This window comes from Mytilus californianus, unplaced genomic scaffold (genome assembly GCF_021869535.1).
Source record: "Mytilus californianus isolate M0D057914Y unplaced genomic scaffold, xbMytCali1.0.p SCAF_3, whole genome shotgun sequence".
In the NCBI taxonomy this organism is placed as follows: Eukaryota; Metazoa; Mollusca; class Bivalvia; order Mytilida; family Mytilidae; genus Mytilus; species Mytilus californianus.
In genome coordinates, this window is record NW_026262679.1 from 60101565 (window position 1) to 60122505 (window position 20941).

Here is a 20941-nt window from a genome sequence, read left to right on the forward strand (position 1 = left end):
AGATATTTCATGTATATTCAAGACGAAAACAGATAAAAAGATGTTTTTTTTTCATTGTTCATTGCTGAACGTCCTGTGGTAGATATTTTATGTATATTCAAGACAAGAACAGATATATAACAATAAAAGAAAGATGTTCTGTTAAGGTATTCAGTTAGCACAGAAAAATTTGTATAGGAAACTAAAACATAATGTTCCACAAAAAAGGAACACATATAATGCTGTATTAGCTTAGATAACTGTTTATGATTAAATCTACTAGGAAGTACAGGTGATGATTCCATAAGAAATGATTACTTTGAGCTTTCAAGCATATGGTATACTTTAGTTCTGAGATGGTCTGTTTTATTGTGCAGATTTTACTTAACACACAAATGTAGGGTGAGAATGTCAGAAATCAAGGCAGCATTGGATCAATACAAGGTTGATTGCATGAAAACATCAAGTTATGTACATGTATGATGTCACCTTACGGTAGGTTTTCTTTAGGATCAAAATAGAAAAGTGGTCAATATTTTAAGTGGATACCCATTTGTCGTGTGATACTTTTTCAACCTCCACATTGAAACAACAACTATCCTGGAACTCTCCTATTTTATTAGCTCAACTAGCCTTTTAGGCCATGAGAGCTATTGCAATCACTTTGTGTAGGCTTTTGTTTGTAAACTTAATTTCTTAAAAACTCCTTTCCAGTTTTAACACATCTTCTACAAACAATCTTCATTTGGTACTGATTTGAAGTAAAATTTGGCAAATATTTCTCAGAGGCAATCTAGTTCTGATTAGCCAATTTTCAGAGATTTGTTCCTCTGGTTTATGATTGGGTTTTGCTTGCTTAATGTTAAGTTGCAATTATTTGAAACATATAGGACAAAAACACTTAAATTACATAGTGAAATGTTTTGAAACTTTACAGGATCAAGATTGTTACAAGTAATATAAGGATCGTGATTTAATGCAGATAGTGTGGCAAACACTACGGTATGCCACTAGTGTCATATTTGCCATTCAAACCTGAGTCTGCCTCATATCTTGATTTACATCTAGAAATTGACAATGAGAGTTGGTTGAGAACAAAACTTTATGACAAAAGAGATGGTTTCAGCTTCCCAAATTGTCAATTTCCATTTCTATATAGCAATATTCCAGCCGCACTTGCATATGGAGTATACAACTCCAAAGTTGATTCGATATTCTAGAGCTAGCATTACCTATCATGAATCTTGATAGAGGGTTGCTGCTTACAAGGAAGGTATCATATCAAGAGTTCCAAGAGGTGAAGTTGAAATCATCCCTTCGAAAATTTTAAGGACACCATTACGAATTAGTTATTAGTTATATATTATTATTATTATTATTATTAGTTATTATTAGTTATATATTTCTATATAGCAATTGTACAGTATTGCGCAATAGCAAGAAATATTTACCCGGTAATAGCACAGGATTGTGCAAAAGAAGATACTTCCTATAAATTGCTTATTTCTTGACCAATTTCAATGGGGTTTTATTCTTGATTTCATGGGGTTCTTTGATATGCTGAATCTAACCGTGTATTTAGTTTTTGGATTTTGGGCCCCGTTTTTAAATTGGTCCACATTGAGGTCCGAAGGGTCCAAAAATAAACTTTGTTTGATTTCATAAAAAATTGAATTATTGGGGTTCTTTGATATGCTGAATCTGAACATGTATTTAGATTTTTGATTATGGGCCCAGTTTTCAAGTTGGTCCAAATCGGGGTCCAAAATTAAACTTTGTTGATTTCAACAAAAATTGAATATATGGGGTTCTTTGATATGCTGAATCTAACCATGTATTTAGATTTTTGATTTTTGGGCCCCGTTATCAACTTTGTCCACATTGAGGTCAAAAGGGTCCAAAATTAAACTTTGTTTGATTTCATCAAAAATTGAATTCTTGGGGTTCTTTGATATGCTGAATCTAACCGTGTATTTAGATTCTTAATTTTTGGTTCCGTTTTCAAATTGGTCTACATTAAGGTCCAAAGGGTCCAAAATTAAACTTAGTTTGATTTTAACAAAAATTGAATTCTTAGGGTTCTTTGATATGCTGAATCTAAACATGTATTTAGATTTTTGATTATGGGCCCAGTTTTCAAGTTGGTCCAAATCGGGGTCCAAAATTAAACTTTGTTTGATTTCAACAAAAATTGAATATATGGGGTTCTTTGATATGCTGAATCTAACCATGTATTTGGATTTTTGATTTTTGGGCCCTGTTATCAACTTTGTCCACATTGAGGTCAAAAGGGTCCAAAATTAAACTTTGTTTGATTTCATCAAAAATTGAATTCTTGGGGTTCTTTGATATGCTGAATCTAACCATGAATTTAGATTTTGGATATTGGACCATAATAGGTGAATGTCCAATTTAAAATTTTTAAGTTCTTTGACCACATTCATTCTGTGTAAGAAACCTATGCTGTGTCAAATATTTAATCACAATCCAAATGCAAAGCTGTATCAAGCTTGAATGTTGTGTCCATACTTCCCCCAACTGTTCAGGGTTCGACCTCTGCAGTCGTATCAAGCTGCGCCCTGCGGAGCATTTTATTAACATTAAAATGTTTTTGTTCAACAAAATCCGACAAACATGTTAGATTATACATGGATAATACGGTAGCTGTGACCTATATAGACAAAATGGGAGGTAGAATTCAGTCTCTCAATAACTTAACAAGGGAAATATGGCAGTGGTGTATACAAAGAAACATTTGGTTAAGTGCTTGTCACTTACCGGGAAAAACCAATGTTGAAGCAGACAAATTGTCACGTTCCAACAATACAGAAAAACTGATTTTGGGTGTCTTCAGATTGTCGGGCAAATTGTGCAAAATACAGGACTATCAAAAAAGGCTGCAGAAATTGTCATCTCATCCTGGAGACAAAGTACACAAAAACAGTATTGGACATATCTCAAAAAATGGTGTACATTTTGTTGTGAACGAAAGATTAAAATTTTTACGCCAACTGAGGTGGATGTAGTGGAATTTTTGACAGTTTTATATGAGTCAGGCGTAGGATATAGTGCTATAAACACAGCACGATCTGCGTTATCATCATATTTGACATTGGGGAAAACCCTGCCAATTGGTCAGTGGCCTTTAGTTAAAAGGTTTCTCAGAGGAGTTTATAATAAGCGACCAATGTTTCCTAGATATCAGCAAACATGGGATGATAATGTGGTATTAGAATTTTTGATTTCTTTATCGCCTGTAAAGGTTTTGTCATTGAGATGTTTAACTTTGAAATTAGTTATGTTATTAGCACTAGTTACTGGACAGAAAATACAGACTTTACATTGTGTAGATTTAGATTTTATGAAAATCACAAAAGACAATGTTATAATTGAAATTAATGAGATTTTGAAAACTTCAAAACCAGGAAAACATTTATCACCAATTTGTTTGCCAGCATTTGTTGAAGACTCAAGACTGTGTATTGTAACTGTTTTAAATGCCTATATCGAAAGAACATCTGCAATACGTACATCTCAAAAACTTTTTGTTACATTTGTAAAACCATACCATCATCCTACAAAATCAACAATTAGTAATTATTTTTAAAACACACAGTACTAGGGGAGCTAGTACATCAGCAGCACTTAGAGCTGGAGTGTCAGTAAATTCTATTCTTAAATCAGCAGGATGGACAAATGAGTCTACTTTTAGGCAATTTTACAATAGACCAGTTACTGTTCAAGAGTACAATGATAACTATAGTGTACGAGTACTTCGTGGAAAATAGTTTTGTTTTTGCTTATAATGTAACTATGTTCATGATGTATATAAGTTAATACAATATTATTTGAAAATGTGTTTATCATTACCAAAAACCCATATTATGATATGGCTTTGTTGCCTACAGTTATTATGGTATCTGTATTGTTGTTGAAACAATAACTAATTGTTACTGAGAGTATGATTCAATATAATACGCTTGTGCCAAACTTTAAATAATTTTATAGTAATTTGGGAATCCAATACATTATTGTTATCTTACAAAACATGTATACATTACATTATTCAAGAAAATTGGCTCTCAAATCTCATGGGAACTCTTGCATAATATTGGTTTATAAAAATTGTAAAATTAAATGAGGCTTATAGTTATAAGACGATATTTGATTAAAATTTTTATAAACCAATAGTTATGCTAAGAGTTAACATGCCCACCCTTTTTCATTATTACCCACCCAGACATTTATTCAATTATACTTGAATATCTCTGAATAGTGATCGACCTCTATCTGCGCATGCGCTTCTCATGTTAACTCTTAGCATAACTATTGGTTTATAAAAATTTTAATCAAATATCGTCTTATAACTAAGCCTCATTTAATTTTACAATTATGGTCCAATATCCAAAATCTAAATACATGTTTAGATTCAGCATATCAAAGAACCCCAAGAATTCAATTTTTGATGAAATCAAACAAAGTTTAATTTTGGACCCTTTTGACCTCAATGTGGACAAAGTTAATAACGGGGCCCAAAAATCAAAAATCTAAATACATGGTTAGATTCAGCATATCAAAGAACCCCATATATTCAATTTTTGTTGAAATCAAACAAAGTTTAATTTTGGACCCCGATTTGGACCAACTTGAAAACTGGGCCCATAATCAAAAATCTAAATACATGTTTAGATTCAGCATATCAAAGAACCCTAAGAATTTAATTTTTGTTAAAATCAAACTAAGTTTAATTTTGGACCCTTTGGACCTTAATGTAGACCAATTTGAAAATGGAACCAAAAATTAAGAATCTAAATACACGGTTAGATTCGGCATATCAAAGAACCCCAATAATTTAATTTTTGATAAAATCAAACAAAGTTTAATTTTGGACCCTTTGGACCTCAATGTGGACCAATTTAAAAACGGGGCCAAAAATCCAAAAACTTAATACACGGTATGATTCAGCATATTAAAAAACCCAAAGAATTCAAGAATAAAACCCCATTGAAATTGGTCAAGAAATAAGCAATTTATACGAAGTATCTTCTTTTGCACAATACTGTGCAATTAAATATTTCTTGCTATTGCGCAATACTGTACAATTGACAATTTCTTGCTATTGCGCAATATTGTGCTATTGGATATTTCTTGCTATTGCGCAATACTGTGCAATTGAAGATTTCTTGCTATTGCGCAATACTGTGCAATTGAAGATTTCTTGCTATTGTGCAATACTGTGCAATTGAAAATTTCTTGCTATTGCACAATACTTATTATATAATAATTTACACATCCTGTTTGGTGTGTATCACCTACCATATCATTATTATTTGCTTTTAAAAATAAATCAGAAATAACCAACTTAAAATGGAAAATTTTAAAAGAAAAAAAAAAAGGAAAAAAAGAAAAAAAAGGAAAACCCCCCCCCCCCCCCCAAATTTTTTGAACCCCCTTATGATTCATCACCCCCAAACTCAATCCCAGCCTTCCCTTTGTGGTATGGTACCTTGCAGTACAATTTCAGAGAGATCCATACACTTGAACACAAGTTATTGTCTGGAAACTAGAAAAATGTGTTTTTTGGCCACTTTTGGCCCCAAATTCCTAAACGTTTCGGCAATTACCCCCAAACTCAAACCCAGCTTTCCCTTTGTGATATGGAACCTTGTAGTACAATTTCAGAAAGATCCATACACTTACACACAAGTTATTGTCCTGAAACTAGAAAAATGTGTTTTTTGCCCCTTTTTTGCCCCTAATTCCTAAAATATTGAGGCAATTACCCCCATCATCAATCACAGCCTTCCCTTTGTGGTATGGTACCTTGCAGTACAATTTCAGAGAGATCCATACACTTGAACACAAGTTATTGTCTGGAAACTAGAAAAATGCTTATTTTTGGCCCCTTTTTGGCCCCCAATTCCTAAACGTTTCGGCAATTACCCCCAAACTCAATTCCAGCTTTCCCTTTGTGATATGGAACCTTGTAGTACAATTTCAGAAAGATCCATACACTTACACACAAGTTATTGTCATGAAACTAGAAAAATGCTTGTTTTTTGCCCCTTTTTTTGCCCCCAATTCCTAAAATTTTGAGGCAATTACCCCCAAAATCAATCCCAGCATTCCTTTTGCGATATGGAACCTTGTGGTACAATGTCAGAGAGATCCATACACTAACACACACGTTATGTCTGGAAGTTTCAAAAATGCTTATTTTTGGCCCCTTTTTGCCCCTAATTCCTTTACTGTTGGTACCATAACCCCCAAAATCAATCCTAACCTTCCTTTTGAGGTATTGACCTTGTGGTAAAATTTCATAGAGATCCATTCACTTAAACTAAAGTTAGAGTGGGAAAACCAATGTGTCTTCGGACGACGCCGGACGAAGCCGACATCGACGCCAACGTCATACCAATATACGACCACAAAATTTTTTTTGCGGTCGTATAAAAAAGGGTGGATTTTCCAGTTTTCGGACAATAACTCAAAAATGCTGTCAGCAATTCTCATGAAACTTTGGTGAATTGTTTATATCTATTGATGTAAGCTCCCTTTACATGTTCATAAATTTCTAATATGACATTGAGAATTAATTGAACTTTAATTGTTTATAGTCTGACAACAGATTTACTAAGTATTGCGCAACAGCACAGTGTATTGCACAACAGCAAGAAATCTTTAATTGAATATAAATTCAATTCATATAACCAATTTCAAGTTCTTTGACTGCATTTATTCAGAAACCTATAATATGTCAAATATTTAATACAATCCAAATTCAGACCTGTATCAAGCTTGAATATTGTGTCCATTTTTGTCCCAACTGTTCAAGGTTGGACCTCTGCGGGCGTATCCAGCTGCGCTCAGCGAAGCAGTTTTTTGTTTTTTGCCATGGCTGTATTGTCAGTTTGATTTCGACTTATGAGTTTGAATTTCCCTTTGATATCTTTTGCCTCTCTTAGATATCAGTTTATAAAAGTGAAAAAAAAGATTGAAAACTTTCAACTGCTCATAAAAAAATGAAAGAATATAGCATATTTGAAGGAAATTTGTCTTGCAGATCAACTACAGCTCTTCAACATGAAGAGAAGGCATCATCATACATAAATCAGATTAGATCAAACTCTGCATTTGTACCAATAAAACAAGTTTGATAGGTTAATAGAATGTAACATAAATCATAAATTTAAAATTGAGACACAAACTAGAAATACAAAGTAAGCACACATTTTTAACACAACTGATGGAAGTAAAAATGGAAAACAGACAACTTAAAGATAAATTGTTTTAATTTGAGGTTATAACCTTTTGCTTTGATAACAATACTCAATTTAGCATGCTAGAAAAATAATCATACATGTCGTTTGGAGCAGACAATCAAAAGAAATGGTGGTATAATCACAGACAAAATGACTACATATTCTTTCTCATTGCTACTTTATTTTTTGTTCTATAACCACACATCATCTCAAAGCCTTAGTGTAGATGTACAGAATAAAAGTTAACTACAATAAAAAAAAACTGTTAGTCTATAAGTGAAACCAACACCTGAAGCGGTGATTGTGTGGTAGGGTAAAAACGAGTGGATACTGCTAGGTATTCACAGTTGGCTTAAAATAAATAAGAATATGTCGATACAAAAGACAACAACACTCAAATTTTTACCGCATAGCACTGGTTTATTAGGTCGACATGTTTCATACATAAATATATAGGTACATAAATATATTGTGTGGTACTATACGACCAACCAGCCTGAATGAATACACAGACCATTCCGAAGATTCTTGATCCTTTCCAGAAAATGATCGCAAAATTTTACACACCACCAGAAGAAAGAAAGAGAAATATTGGAACAGAAGCAACCACAGGAAAATACACAGCCCTCTATTACAGAAAACAAACACACAACACATAAGTACACATAGTCATAATAATTTGGGATACCAGGCAACCCATTTAGAGAAAAGAGAACAGAACAAGAACAGAATGAACCACAGGAACCACACAATATAATTATGAAGTCAAGCTTGATCCATGGACATTTTACAAACAAATTGATTATTTACAGATCTACCACGATTTTTATAATTCCAAATATCAGCGGCGATCATACATTTCATAATATTCCCGACGCAATTGGAAGCAGTACCTCCTAGAGCGAAGCCAGTTGAATTGGTACAGAATTACCAGTGAGGTGTTCTCCAATTGGGAAATTAATTTAAACTAAACATTTTATAATCCACTTTCATCATCTCTATAAAAATACCACTAGGAACCTCCAATAAAACTATACAGACCGTTTATAACTTAATTGACTATTAATTTTCTATTCAACTTAACTATTTTTATTTCACTTTCACTTCCTATTTTTATCGATAACGTCGTCATAACAACCATTATTGTGATATTACTCCAGGTTAACAGCAAAATTTGTTCTTCAGTGTTTTATTTCATGTATATACTTGTCCTGAAGACACCAATTGGCAATGACACAACTATCCACCAGAGTTCAAAATGACCAGGCTGTACTGTAGGCTACTGCAAGTCCTTCAACAATGAGCAAATCCCATCAACTATAAAACTTTTTTTATTAAAAAGGCCAAACAAGACAAAATGTAAAACAATTCAAAAGTGTTACATACAAATATTGTTCTTAAAGGTATTTCTTAATTTGTAACTGACATGCTAATAAAAGTATACACATACTGTATGGCTGCCTATTTCATAAAAAAATTAACACACAATGTGTAAATAAAATGCTCCACAGGGCGCAGCTTGATATGACCGCAGAGGTCGAACCCTGAACAGTTGGGGCAAGTATGGACACAACATTCAAGCTTGATACAGCTCTGAATTTGGATTGTGATTAAATATTTGACACAGCATAGGTTTCTGACACAGAATGAATGTGGTCTAATTTTAATTTTTAATTTTTAAGTTTAATTTTGGACCCTTTTGACTTCAATGTGGACAAAGTTGATAATGGGGCCCAAAAATCAAAAATCTAAATACATGGTTAGATTCAGCATATCAAAGAACCCCATATATTCAATTTTTGTTGAAATCAAACAAAGTTTAATTTTGGACCCCGATTTGGACCAACTTGAAAACTGGGCCCATAATCAAAAATCTAAATACATGTTTAAATTCAGCATATCAAAGAACCCTAAGAATTCAATTTTTGTTAAAATCAAACTAAGTTTAATTTTGGACCCTTTGGACCTTAATGTAGACCAATTTGAAAACGGAACCAAAAATTAAGAATCTAAATACACGGTTAGATTCGGCATATCAAAGAACCCCAATAATTCAATTTTTGAAGAAATCAAACAAAGTTTAATTTTGGACCCTTTGGACCTCAATGTGGACCAATTTAAAAGCGGGGCCCAAAATCCAAAAACTTAATACACGGTTAGAATCAGCATATTCAAGAACCCCAAGAATTCAAGAATAAAACCCCATTGAAATTGGTCAAGAAATAAGCAATTTATATGAAGTATCTTCTTTTGCACAATACTGTGCAATTGAATATTTCTTGCTATTGCGCAATACTGTACAATTGACAATTTTTTGCTATTGCGCAATATTGTGCTATTGGATATTTCTTGCTATTGCACAATACTGTGCAATTGAAGATTTCTTGCTATTGCGCAATACTGTGCAATTGAAGATTTCTTGCTATTGTGCAATACTGTGCAATTGAAAATTTCTTGCTATTGCACAATACTTATTATATAATAATTTACACATCCTGTTTGGTGTGTATCTCCTACCATATCATTATTATTTGCTTTTAAATATAAAACAGAAATAACCAACTTAAAATGGAAAATTTTAAAAGAAAAAAAAAGGAAAAAAAGAAAAAAAAGGAAACCCCCCCCCCCCCCCAATATTTTGAACCCCCTTATGATTCATCACCCCCAAACTCAATCCCAGCCTTCCCTTTGTGGTATGGTACCTTGCAGTACAATTTCAGAGAGATCCATACACTTGAACACAAGTTATTGTCTGGAAACTAGAAAAATGCTTATTTTTTGCCCCTTTTTGGCCCCTTATTCCTAAACATTTTGGGCAATTACCCCCAAACTCAATTCCAGCTTTCCCTTTGTGATATGGAACCTTGTAGTACAATTTCAGAAAGATCCATACACTTACACACAAGTTATTATCATGAAACTAGAAAAATGCTTGTTTTTTGCCCCTTTTTTGGCCCCTAATTCCTAATATTTTGAGGCAATTACCCCCAAAATCAATCCCAGCATTCCCTGTGTGATATGGAACCCTGTGGTACAATTTCAGAGAGATCCATACACTTGAACACAAGTTATTGTCTGGAAACTAAAAAAATGCTTATTTTTGGCCCCTTATTCCTAAACGTTTTGGGCAATTACCCCCAAACTCAATTCCAGCTTTCCCTTTGTGATATGGAACCTTGTAGTACAATTTCAGAAAGATCCATACACTTACACACAAGTTATTGTCATGAAACTAGAAAAATGCTTGTTTTTTGCCCCTTTTTCCTAATATTTTGAGGCAATTACCCCCAAAATCAATCCCAGCATTCCCTGTGTGATATGAAACCTTGTGGTACAATGTCAGAGAGATCCATACACTAACACACAAGTTATGTCTGGAAGTTACAAAAATGCTTATTTTTGGCCCCTAATTCCTTAACTGTTGGTACCATAACCCCCAAACTCAATTCCAACCTTCCTTTTGTGGTATTGAACCTTATGGTAAAATCTTAGAGATCCATTCACTTAATCTAAAGTTAGAGTGCGAAAACCAATGTGTCTTCAAACGACGACGACGCCAACGTCATACCAATATACGACCGCAAAAATTTTTTGCGGTCGTATAAAAATTGCACTTGAACAAACTGTTCATAATCATCAATTGAAGTTGATTAATCAAGATATTACAATCTGAATATAGAAAAAAAAACAAACATTGGTACTTAAAGGATCAGACCACTTCACACAAATTTTGCAGGGCAAATCAAGCTCACAAGTCGTACATGCTATATTGTGAAATATAAACTCTTGATGATAAGCAAAACTCTTTTATTTTTGATACTGTATTACATTAACTTTACAAGCAATAGAGGCATGGTAATCAGCTAAACATTAGACAATGTGAAAATTGCTAAAGAGTAGCTTAAAAACATTAATAATGTGGGTATTAACAAAATAATTAAAACCTATCAAATTCCCAGTACTTTGCTGAAAATTATCTGTGTTAAAGAGTGATCTTGAATCAAATTTAACTCTAGATTTTTTGAGACTATATACTGAATCTTACAATGGTAACTCATACATGACATCTCTGCATACATTATTAAAAAAACTTGTATCTATATCATTTTCTTCTTACTTTCACACCTATGTTGGTGATTGAAATAAATAATAATGAGGATGCAGGCATACAATGGATCCAATAAAAAAAAACATGATCAAATTATGTTTTTTGGCAGTAATATGATTGTTAAATGCCCATCTTGTATCTTGATTAACAATATATATATATGTATAAAAAATAATTACTTTTATTATAACTACTGTAAATTCAGAAATTATTGTGTGCATTTATTATTGCGATTTTTGAAGAATTGACTAAAATGGGTGGTTAATTATTGCGATTTCAGGAAAATCTGCATACAGATATAAGTATCAGATATCAAAATGCGAGTTCATATTATTGTGATCTTCATCCACTCGCATTATTCGCATTAATAAAAACCTCGCAATAATTTCTGAATTTACAGTATAGTTCAATGTTTCTTATGTAACATATATATGTAGGACATTAAATCACATAAAAGATTGTTTTACTTTCTATATAATTAAAGTGGGAACTTCCATCCCTTTTTGGAAGGGATAAGCAGTTGAGGGCCTTAGAAATCCAGTACTATACCCTTTTCATATATTTTGAATCACAATCTACATATTTTTGAACAAAAAAAAAACACCAATAGCTATCAATATTATGCTTTCATGGATACATAAATAGATTTGACAAATATCTGATGTATTAAAAATAATAATACGACACTGGTTTAAATCACATCTGTGAAAAATACCAAAATTGTTTAGTTTCAGATACTGATGATTTGATAAGCAACCTTATATATATTTCATCTTAATTTCAGGGCCTTATAATATATTACCAAGCTTGAAATAGTGACCTATTTCAGTGGCTCATTCCTACTACTCATTACATACATAAAGTGCCCCCCCCCCCTCCAAAAAAAAAAAAGCCCACCAAAACTACCACTGTTTTTTGCCTAAATGAGAAAACACATAGTAATAATTAATGATTGACTCTTTGATGGCTTCTTTATGCTCAGTGGCAAATATCACATGCTAATTCTGGATGATAAAATATATTACAAAATGAAGATTAAATTGACTTTCCTGGTTAAAAATTGAATAAAAAGCAATCATAATTCTATTTAGTCTCCTACTGGTAAGCTATATTTCAGCTATCTTCTGTATAAATTTCTTAGTGCATATAAATATACTCATATACTTGTCTGGAAAACCATTTATCAAAAGTAAACTAATTACACTAAATAGTGATTGAATCTATAATTATGGAGAAAGGGGGAGAACTCAATTAAAAATATTGCTAAATTACAGATCTTTGCTGAATACATTGTTATCCTTACACCCCTTCAGTGCCCATAAGCACTTTTTTGATAACTAATCTGACATTAGCATAGTTTTAACAGCCCAGCTCCCAGAGTATCATTTCAAAGGAAGACATGTCCCCCTCTTAAGACACGTTATCATGACTTTGAGACAACCAGTCTGTTTTCATGCTTGGGGGAGAGTGAGCAGCAAATACCCCAAAAGTGTTTGGATTAGTCTAGCTGATGATCAATCCCGCTTCATTGCTAATTTGAGGCTAACACACTCATAATCACAACACCCTGGACTTAAATAGTATAAATATGTATTATAAATTAAGTGCACTATTCATGCATGTGATATAGTATTCTGATGATGATGATATATCAATATGAATCATTTCTAATATCCTTCTTTTGAGCAATTACTGATAATGCTTGATTTTTTTTTATCTTGAATGTGTATACATTTCTTTCAATGTTTACTTTTTTATTAATCTCTTGACTATTGACCATACTTAATATACATAGCAAACAATCATCATATAAATCTAACAAATTCAAAATATGGTAAGCAATAACATTCATTTATATTGATTGATTAATCTCTGCATAATGTTCAGGAGTAAATATATTAAAGTTTTCACTAAACATTAGGGAAGGATCATTTCTGTAAATAGAGGGTATTTTGAAAGGTTCAGAAATTTCACATTTCAAGAGGTCACCTACAAATCCCCCAAAGTTCTACTATGGGTTGCAGCAAACATGGCACTCTCTGGAACATATATTTTGATAAACGACAGAAAACTTTCTCATTTATCTGAATGCATTTTTTTTCATGACCAAATTGCAAGGTTAACAAGTTGAACTGTAAGCCACAGATCACAAATGATACCCGGCTATAAGTAACAGGAAGTTGATGAGAAATGGATGTGAAAATGCATATATAGATATAAGAAGATGTGGTATGAGTGCCAATGAGACAACTCTCCATCCAAGTCACAATTTGTAAAAGTAAACCATTATAGGTCAAAGTATGGCCTTCAACACAGAGCCTTGGCTCACACTGAACAGCAAGCTATAAAGGGCCCCAAAAATGACTAGTGTAAAACCATTCAAACAGGAAAACCAACGGTCTAATCTATATAAAAAACGAAAAACGAGAAACACTTATATATGTCATTTAAATAAAAAAATATATAAAAACTGAGAAGGTCATTTTCCCCAGGTCATCAGGATTTAACATTTTTAGATATTAATTAATTTTGATCAAGGTCATCAAGTTGTATTAATATAGTGAACGAAATAATTTCACCAGACAACAACAAATGAATTGAAATGATTAGTTACTTCCTAAGTGTACAAAAGTGCACCAAATAAAAAAGTGTTAATTTTCATTGTGTTATTTTGCTTACATGCAGTTTGCCTTTTTTTCACTGCATAAGAGGTTACTATATTTATAATACACTTTCATTAATGTCAAACAACTGTTAAAAACTTGAATGTCAATATGCAAAGGGGACTAATAAAAAATTTCTGCATTGTAGATCTGAAATAACAATCATCAAAGGAGAAGGTCCGGTAAGGGCTAATTTTGGCCTAAAATTTGAAGTACATCTGATGAAAGATTTTTGACATTTTTCAAACACTAAAGTGTCCATTTCATTCGATTCAATTAGTTTATGTACAAGATTTGAACTCATTTGGTCATTAAAGATGCTCAAATTCAAGCTTATTATGAAAAAAATCTATCAAATATGCCATAAAATGTCACTTTTCAGATGGTTTTTGTCTAAAATGTAAGTGGCTGCATTCATGTTCAGTCTCAACCTTTATATATGTTATGTATTATCATCCGATGCAACATATATTTAAATATGAAGACTGAACACAAGTGCGGCCACTTCCATTTTAGACAAAAACCGTCTAGAAATTAGCACAAATGCTAAAATTGTGAAGATTTCAGTAATTTTGCATGAATTAATGATGCTAGTACCTAATGCATGTACATTGTATTATAAAAAAACAGCCCATATTTATGTAACAAAAGTATTCTTCTTTCCAATAATTAGATAAAAGTTTAACGTTTGACAAATTTGTAAAAATGCTATATTTTGGGGCCAAAAAGGGGTCTTACCGGGCCTACTCCTTTAAAAAAGGTAAAAATTTCTAAACGTTTTCTAGTATGCTACAGATCAAATTACCTATTAAAATCTTAATCACAACAAATTGTGCAAGCACACATTTTACAAATTGAAAAACTTCTTTTTTGACATTCATTCATGTAAATTATGTGATCTACATTTCAGTTAACAAATTTAAAAATCCTACAAAAATATTTTCATAATCTAAAGAAAATGGACAGGATAAAAACATGTACTTAAACAACTTTGTATACATCATGGTATCATTTCAGCTGTATACTAAGAGCTGTTATCAAATTTAAAATATTGTTCTAACGTTTCCATTTGTCAGCTGTCATCAAATCTTCTAACAGGTAAAATAATATTATCTTCTCCCATGAATTTCATGTGTCCTTTATCAAATACAATTCTTGCTCTGTAATGAAAATATTTAATATTTGCATCACTTTTCTATACATAAACGCCAATATCTATGTTTAAAAATCATTAAGTTATTGCACTTACATTCATGAATATTTTCCTGAGAAAAATGTTGTGTCACTTATGCTTGTTAGTGCAATTGATATTCTACAAGTGTTAATATTCACCAAAATTGAGGCAGTAACCCTTATTCTGTAAGACTTATTTTTTTTAAATGACAAGAACATCATATATATACCTAATGATGACGTCATCTTTTGTAAGCAATATTGCATTGGGCAAAATACTACAGTGTTATTCACTGGTGTTCTGTATTGGTCCTTGTATAGTTTAAAGGCTAGATGTATCAGCCCAGAAATTGGATGAATAGAGGAACAATACAGCTGAAAAGTCTGTACCAGGGCCAATATAGAAACAATCAGTTCATAAAAGCTTTATTAAATTCTTATGTGAAGCCTTCAAGTAACCTATGAAACCTACAGTTATGCAGGTACAGAAAATAATATTCAACCTCTTTTCTCAATCACGACACATTTTTTCAGTATTGATGTGATTTCTGATTTTTTCATCTAAAAACTATGCTATCACAATAAATTTTATCTCGTAAAGGAAAATAAATGGAGAATGTGTCCATAAGACACAGATGATACCCCCGCTTGCATACAACGTTATAAAGGGACATAACTAGAGAACTGTAAAAGTGACTCCACCCAAATTCGAACTTGATCTGTGTTTTATGGTAATAAGCATTGTGTATAAGTTTCATAACATTCGGTTGAGGCAAACTAAGATTAGAGAACAGAAACCAATTTTGGGACGTACATACATACATACGGACGGACAAGGGAAACACTTAATGCCCCCATCACCTAGTGGCGGGGGCATAAAAAAACTGTATCAATATCAGAAGGGCAACACAGTTTTGCACATACTGATTTATCTTATATTGGGTCTAATTTGATCATATCATTTAATAACAGGGAATATTTGATGCTTACTGTAAAGTTATATTCTACAGGGAATATTACTGCGGATTTGTTTATTTTTTGTGGGTACCAATTTTCATGGGTTACGTAAAAAATGTATTTTTGTTGATACTTGATTTCATGGTTTCCAAAAGTCTGCTAACAAACTTTAACTTATAGAAAATTTGAATTTCATTGAACACTTAATTTCGTGGTCTACCTATTCCAATGAAATCCACAAAAATCGGTATCCCATGAATAATAATGAATCCACAGTACAATAATTATAGATTATCGATGGTTTTTCAAACGAGATGGTGTTTCTCAGCTACAATCTCATTGAAGGGCGACAGCCCTGAGAGGAGATGTGGTCGAGAAACATCCTCGAGTTTGAAAGACCATTGATAATTTGTTTACCGCTATTTTGCCTATGACGTCGTTGATGTTTACATTGACAACGGCACGTGCGCCCTTAGTTTCCGACGATAATTTTCCATCTCAAGCGAGTAGCATGATATGAAAAATTATCACAAAAAAAGATCAAAGGAAAAATGCACAAAATAGCTATAATATCAAATCTAACACTGCACTTATCAACTGTACCTATTATTGTCCATATCTATCACACATGTTTTAGATTTCTTTTTGTATGCTTGCTCTATTTTTGTTTGGTTTACATCATCAAAACTAATCCATTGCTGCATACTCAGCGCCTGCCATTTCCATAAGACTGAAAAAGAAAATGCAGCACTAGAGAATTTTTATAAGATTATACATCTTGAGTACCCCGGTATTTAACCAAATACTCCAAATAGATATATACAATATCAACCATTTTTGTTATAGAAATATTTGGTGATATCTGGAAATTTCTGTCTTGGTTTTTGCATCATTCTCATATTACAAATTTAATGCCATCTTGGTCGATGAAATTTGTTAAAATGGTTTAAAGAGCTTAAAAATTTGATGTCCAATATAATTAAGCATTTTACTGAAAAAACGTGACCATAATGGGACCTTTGATTGTGCAATTCCAGGTGTTTTCTGGTCAGAAAAATTGTCATGCCATGGTCTAGAGATACTGGGGACAATGCAAAAGTCCATTCTTTGGTAAGGGAGATCATCAAAAAACAGAACTGAGATAAAAAATTAAATTACATGTATGGTGAAAATTCGGAGAAATTTTCATAACATTCTGATTTGGGGTTTAGGAGCAGAAGGGGTTATAAATGTGAACTGCAGTGTGCAAATGAGTTGCTGAATGAAACAGTGAATATGAATCTGATTCAAAAACAAAATTGGAGGTGCAGTCAATAGCATTGTAAGTTTAATTTTGTGAGAAAGTTTTAATAAGGGGTTAAGGAGGAGTTGTGGATACAAAATGGGTATGCCTCTAGATAAGGCAATTGCAAAGTCCATGCTTAGGTTACTGAAACCCAAAAAGGATTTTGATAAGAAAACAAAATAGAGAGTGAATGCATAATACCATTATATGGTTAAAGATTGGGAGAAATGTTCAATAAATTGAAATAAGGGATTTAGGAGGAGTGGCAAATACAAAATGGGTACAATGACCCCAAATAAAGCAATGGCAAAGTCCATGAATTGGTAAGGGGAACCCCCAAATATAATAAAATAGACTAAAAAAATGAGAGGCGCAGAATGGCATTATATGGTAAAGATTCTGAAAAATTTCATTAATTTATGATAAGGAGTACGTGTAAAAGCTGATTCAAATGTTGACAAAGGTTTGCAGATATGACGAAGTCAATGTCATCTGAAAGAAAACCCCAAAAAATCATTCAAATGAAAAAAGGAAACAAGAGGTGCAAAAGCTTGTTATATGAGTGAAATTCATTGAAAGTTTCACAAAGTTCAGTTAAGCTGATCAAGAGCAGTTGCTGAATAGAAGGAATAAAACCACTAATTCATAGTACATTGCTTTCTATGTTAAATAATGCAATTTTAAGCTTTTTATCTTAGTTCAAATGAAGTGGCAGTCATTTCATAGTAAAATTATACCTTGTCCTGAATTGTGCTGAAAAATATCATACCTTTAATGGCATATTAGAGCACACTGGTTCCCGGAAGCTTGGTAGTATAAAACAGGTACTTCTGATCTGAGCAACAGGGCAATTATGCCCTCCTATCATCATTTCATATATTTATTTTATTATTTAAGAAAAACTTTCAACAAGGGTTTTACAGTGATCGAAAGCTTTTGAGCTTTGATTTGATACCAAAATTGCCCAAATGTTTTACTTTTTGACAAAGTTACAGCTATTTTGTTTAAGATATGTACCACTTTCATGTATGTTCTTTGCCATCGGTCCCGAATTAAAGAATCTTTGTGAGCATGCTCACATACCCCACGCCTTCATATTGTCACTGGACAAACAAAATCTCACAAGTGCAAAGGGGCATAACTCCTAGAAAAAAAATTGAATCATAATTTCCTGTCGATATGCACGTCTACATAGTATGTCCTTATTATCTACAAAGTTTCATGCAATTCTGTTGTGTAGTTTCAGAGGAGTTGCAATGACAAACTGTTGCAGTAGTATATTGAGGCCAATAAGTGCAAAGGGGCATAACTCCTAGAAAAAAAAAGTTGAATCATAATTTCCTGTCGATATGCACATCTACATAGTATTTCCTTATTATCTGTAAAGTTTCATGAAATTCTGTTGTGTGGTTTCAGAGGAGTTGCGATGACAAGAACATGACTGATGGACTGACGGACTGATGGACGGGTCAAAAACATTATACCCGAAGCAAAAATTGCGTGGGGTATAATTAGTGGTTCTATACCAAAAGCAAGACAGCAGAATGAAAGAATGAAGCAAAGAACAGACAGACAGATAAAAAGATGTTTATATTTTGGGATAAAAATGTTCTTACACTGGGTTATTCTAAAAATAGAACATATGCTAGTTAATTAACTGGATTGGAAAATTTTCAACCCAATAGACAAAATGTAGATATGTCTACATATATTGCAAATAACATACCTTTAGTATTACTGACTTCATTGCTGCAAAGCAAAATAGATATATTTATTGGAGAAAAGTTATTTCTTTATATATACATGAATTAAATACAGAAGAGCCAAATTTTTAAAAATTTTATTTACATTGATTATCAAGAAACATGTTCTGTAAATTCAGAAATCAATGCATGCATTTATTTTTCCGAATCCTGGACCTCTGGCAAAAATGTGAAATGTGATTTCCAAAAGATTTATAAAGGAAAGTCACTACTGAAATTACGAATGCAATTTTTTACAATTGCGAACATGATGCTGTCGCATTTTTCGCATTTATAAAAACATTGTAATAATTTCTGAATTTACAGTATCTAAATGATAATAATGAGTCTTTGTCGACTTGGCTAACAGAAAACAGGGTTATTTAAAATATAGTATGGAATATTTCATGGAGTTTCTTTGTAATAGAATAATGCAATATTTGCCTATATTTTAACTGTCTTCCTTTCTAAATGTACCTAAAAGTATAGCATTTCTGATGAGTTAAAAATATAGCAGCTGTGGCCGATTAGTTATTCTACACTTTTTCCATTAAAGTTTGGTATATGCACTAGAGGTTATTACAAGTAAAACGATATTTGCATGCAACCAAACAAGAGATAAACAAGAAGACAAATATTTGCCATTGCCTCCAAACTGCAGGTATCAGAGCTGCAGGAGTTGGTTGAAGATTTATCAATATTGCAGAAATATTTGGTTAACACAAGATATATGTAAAATTGTTTAGTTGCAGACCATTCATACAAAATCATAGAGTCAAAAAGTATCTAGTCTTCATGGAATTTTTCATTTCGAAATTTGATTAGATTTATATAGAGCACACTGTAGTTGAAGACTTATGAGAAATGCCATGTGGGACTGATGGATGGATAGATAATAAATGTGGATAGCGTCCACATGTGGACACAGATGATGCCCCCGCTTGCATATCATATAGTTATAAAGAGACATAACTGAAGAACGGTAAAAGTGACGCTACTATGGAACGCCTCAGCTGTCTTATGTGGAACTCTGATATTACTTTATGTTGTTTTATTATTACTTGATGAGATTTTGTCTTTACTTAATACGGTTTTGACATTACTTAATGATGTTTTGATATAACTCAATATGGAATAGTCATTACTTAGTGATATTTCGATATTACACGATATGGTTTCGTATTGACTTGATATGGTTTTGTCATTACTCGATGTGGTTTCACCATTATTTAATGTGGTTTTAACATTATTTGTAGTGAATGTGACTTAACGTTATGTAGTTGTTTCATTACATGATGTGGTTTTGTTATTTTGTAATGATGATTTGCCTATTTTTTATATGGTTTTGACATTACTTAATGATGTTTCAAAATTTCACGATTTTACACTACATGATGTGTTTGTTTCATTATTTGATGTGGTCCTGTCATTCTTTGATGTGGTTATCCCATTACTTGATGAGGTAAAATCACGTGACCAATTCGGAAAAAACCTGTTCTATTTTTAGATAGATTTCCATGTTGTATGTGCCTTGGATGAGTGCGGCCATCCATCGAATTAGAGTTCAAATTAAAGTTAGGGTTACTGTTTGAGTAGAACTTTGAGTTAGTCTCCGATTCCGAATTCATGTCATTATTAGAATTAAAGTTTTAGTTAGCATTGAGTTTCGAGTTGGACTTCAAGTTTGAGTCACATTTAAAGGTAGAGTTCTAGTTACACCATTAAATTTGAGTCACTTTTTGAGTTTGAGTAAGATTCAAATTTAAGTCTCA

The 20941-nt window shown here is 32.5% G+C and overlaps 1 protein-coding gene across 2 annotated transcripts in view; it reads right to left on the reverse strand.

Annotated features, from left to right (window-relative positions):
- Nucleotides 1-11031: 11031 nt before the first annotated feature.
- LOC127733065 (uncharacterized) overlaps nt 11032-20941 on the reverse strand; it is a 51963-nt gene continuing 42053 nt past the window's right edge. For both annotated transcript variants that reach the window (XM_052242332.1, XM_052242331.1), the window contains exons 19-21: nt 19154-19176; nt 16746-16872; nt 11032-15172 (exon numbers count right to left, since the gene is read on the reverse strand). In XM_052242332.1, coding sequence (XP_052098292.1) covers nt 15085-15172; nt 16746-16872; nt 19154-19176 — 238 coding nt within the window. In that variant the 3' untranslated portion in view covers nt 11032-15084. The remainder of the gene's footprint in view (nt 15173-16745; nt 16873-19153; nt 19177-20941) is intronic.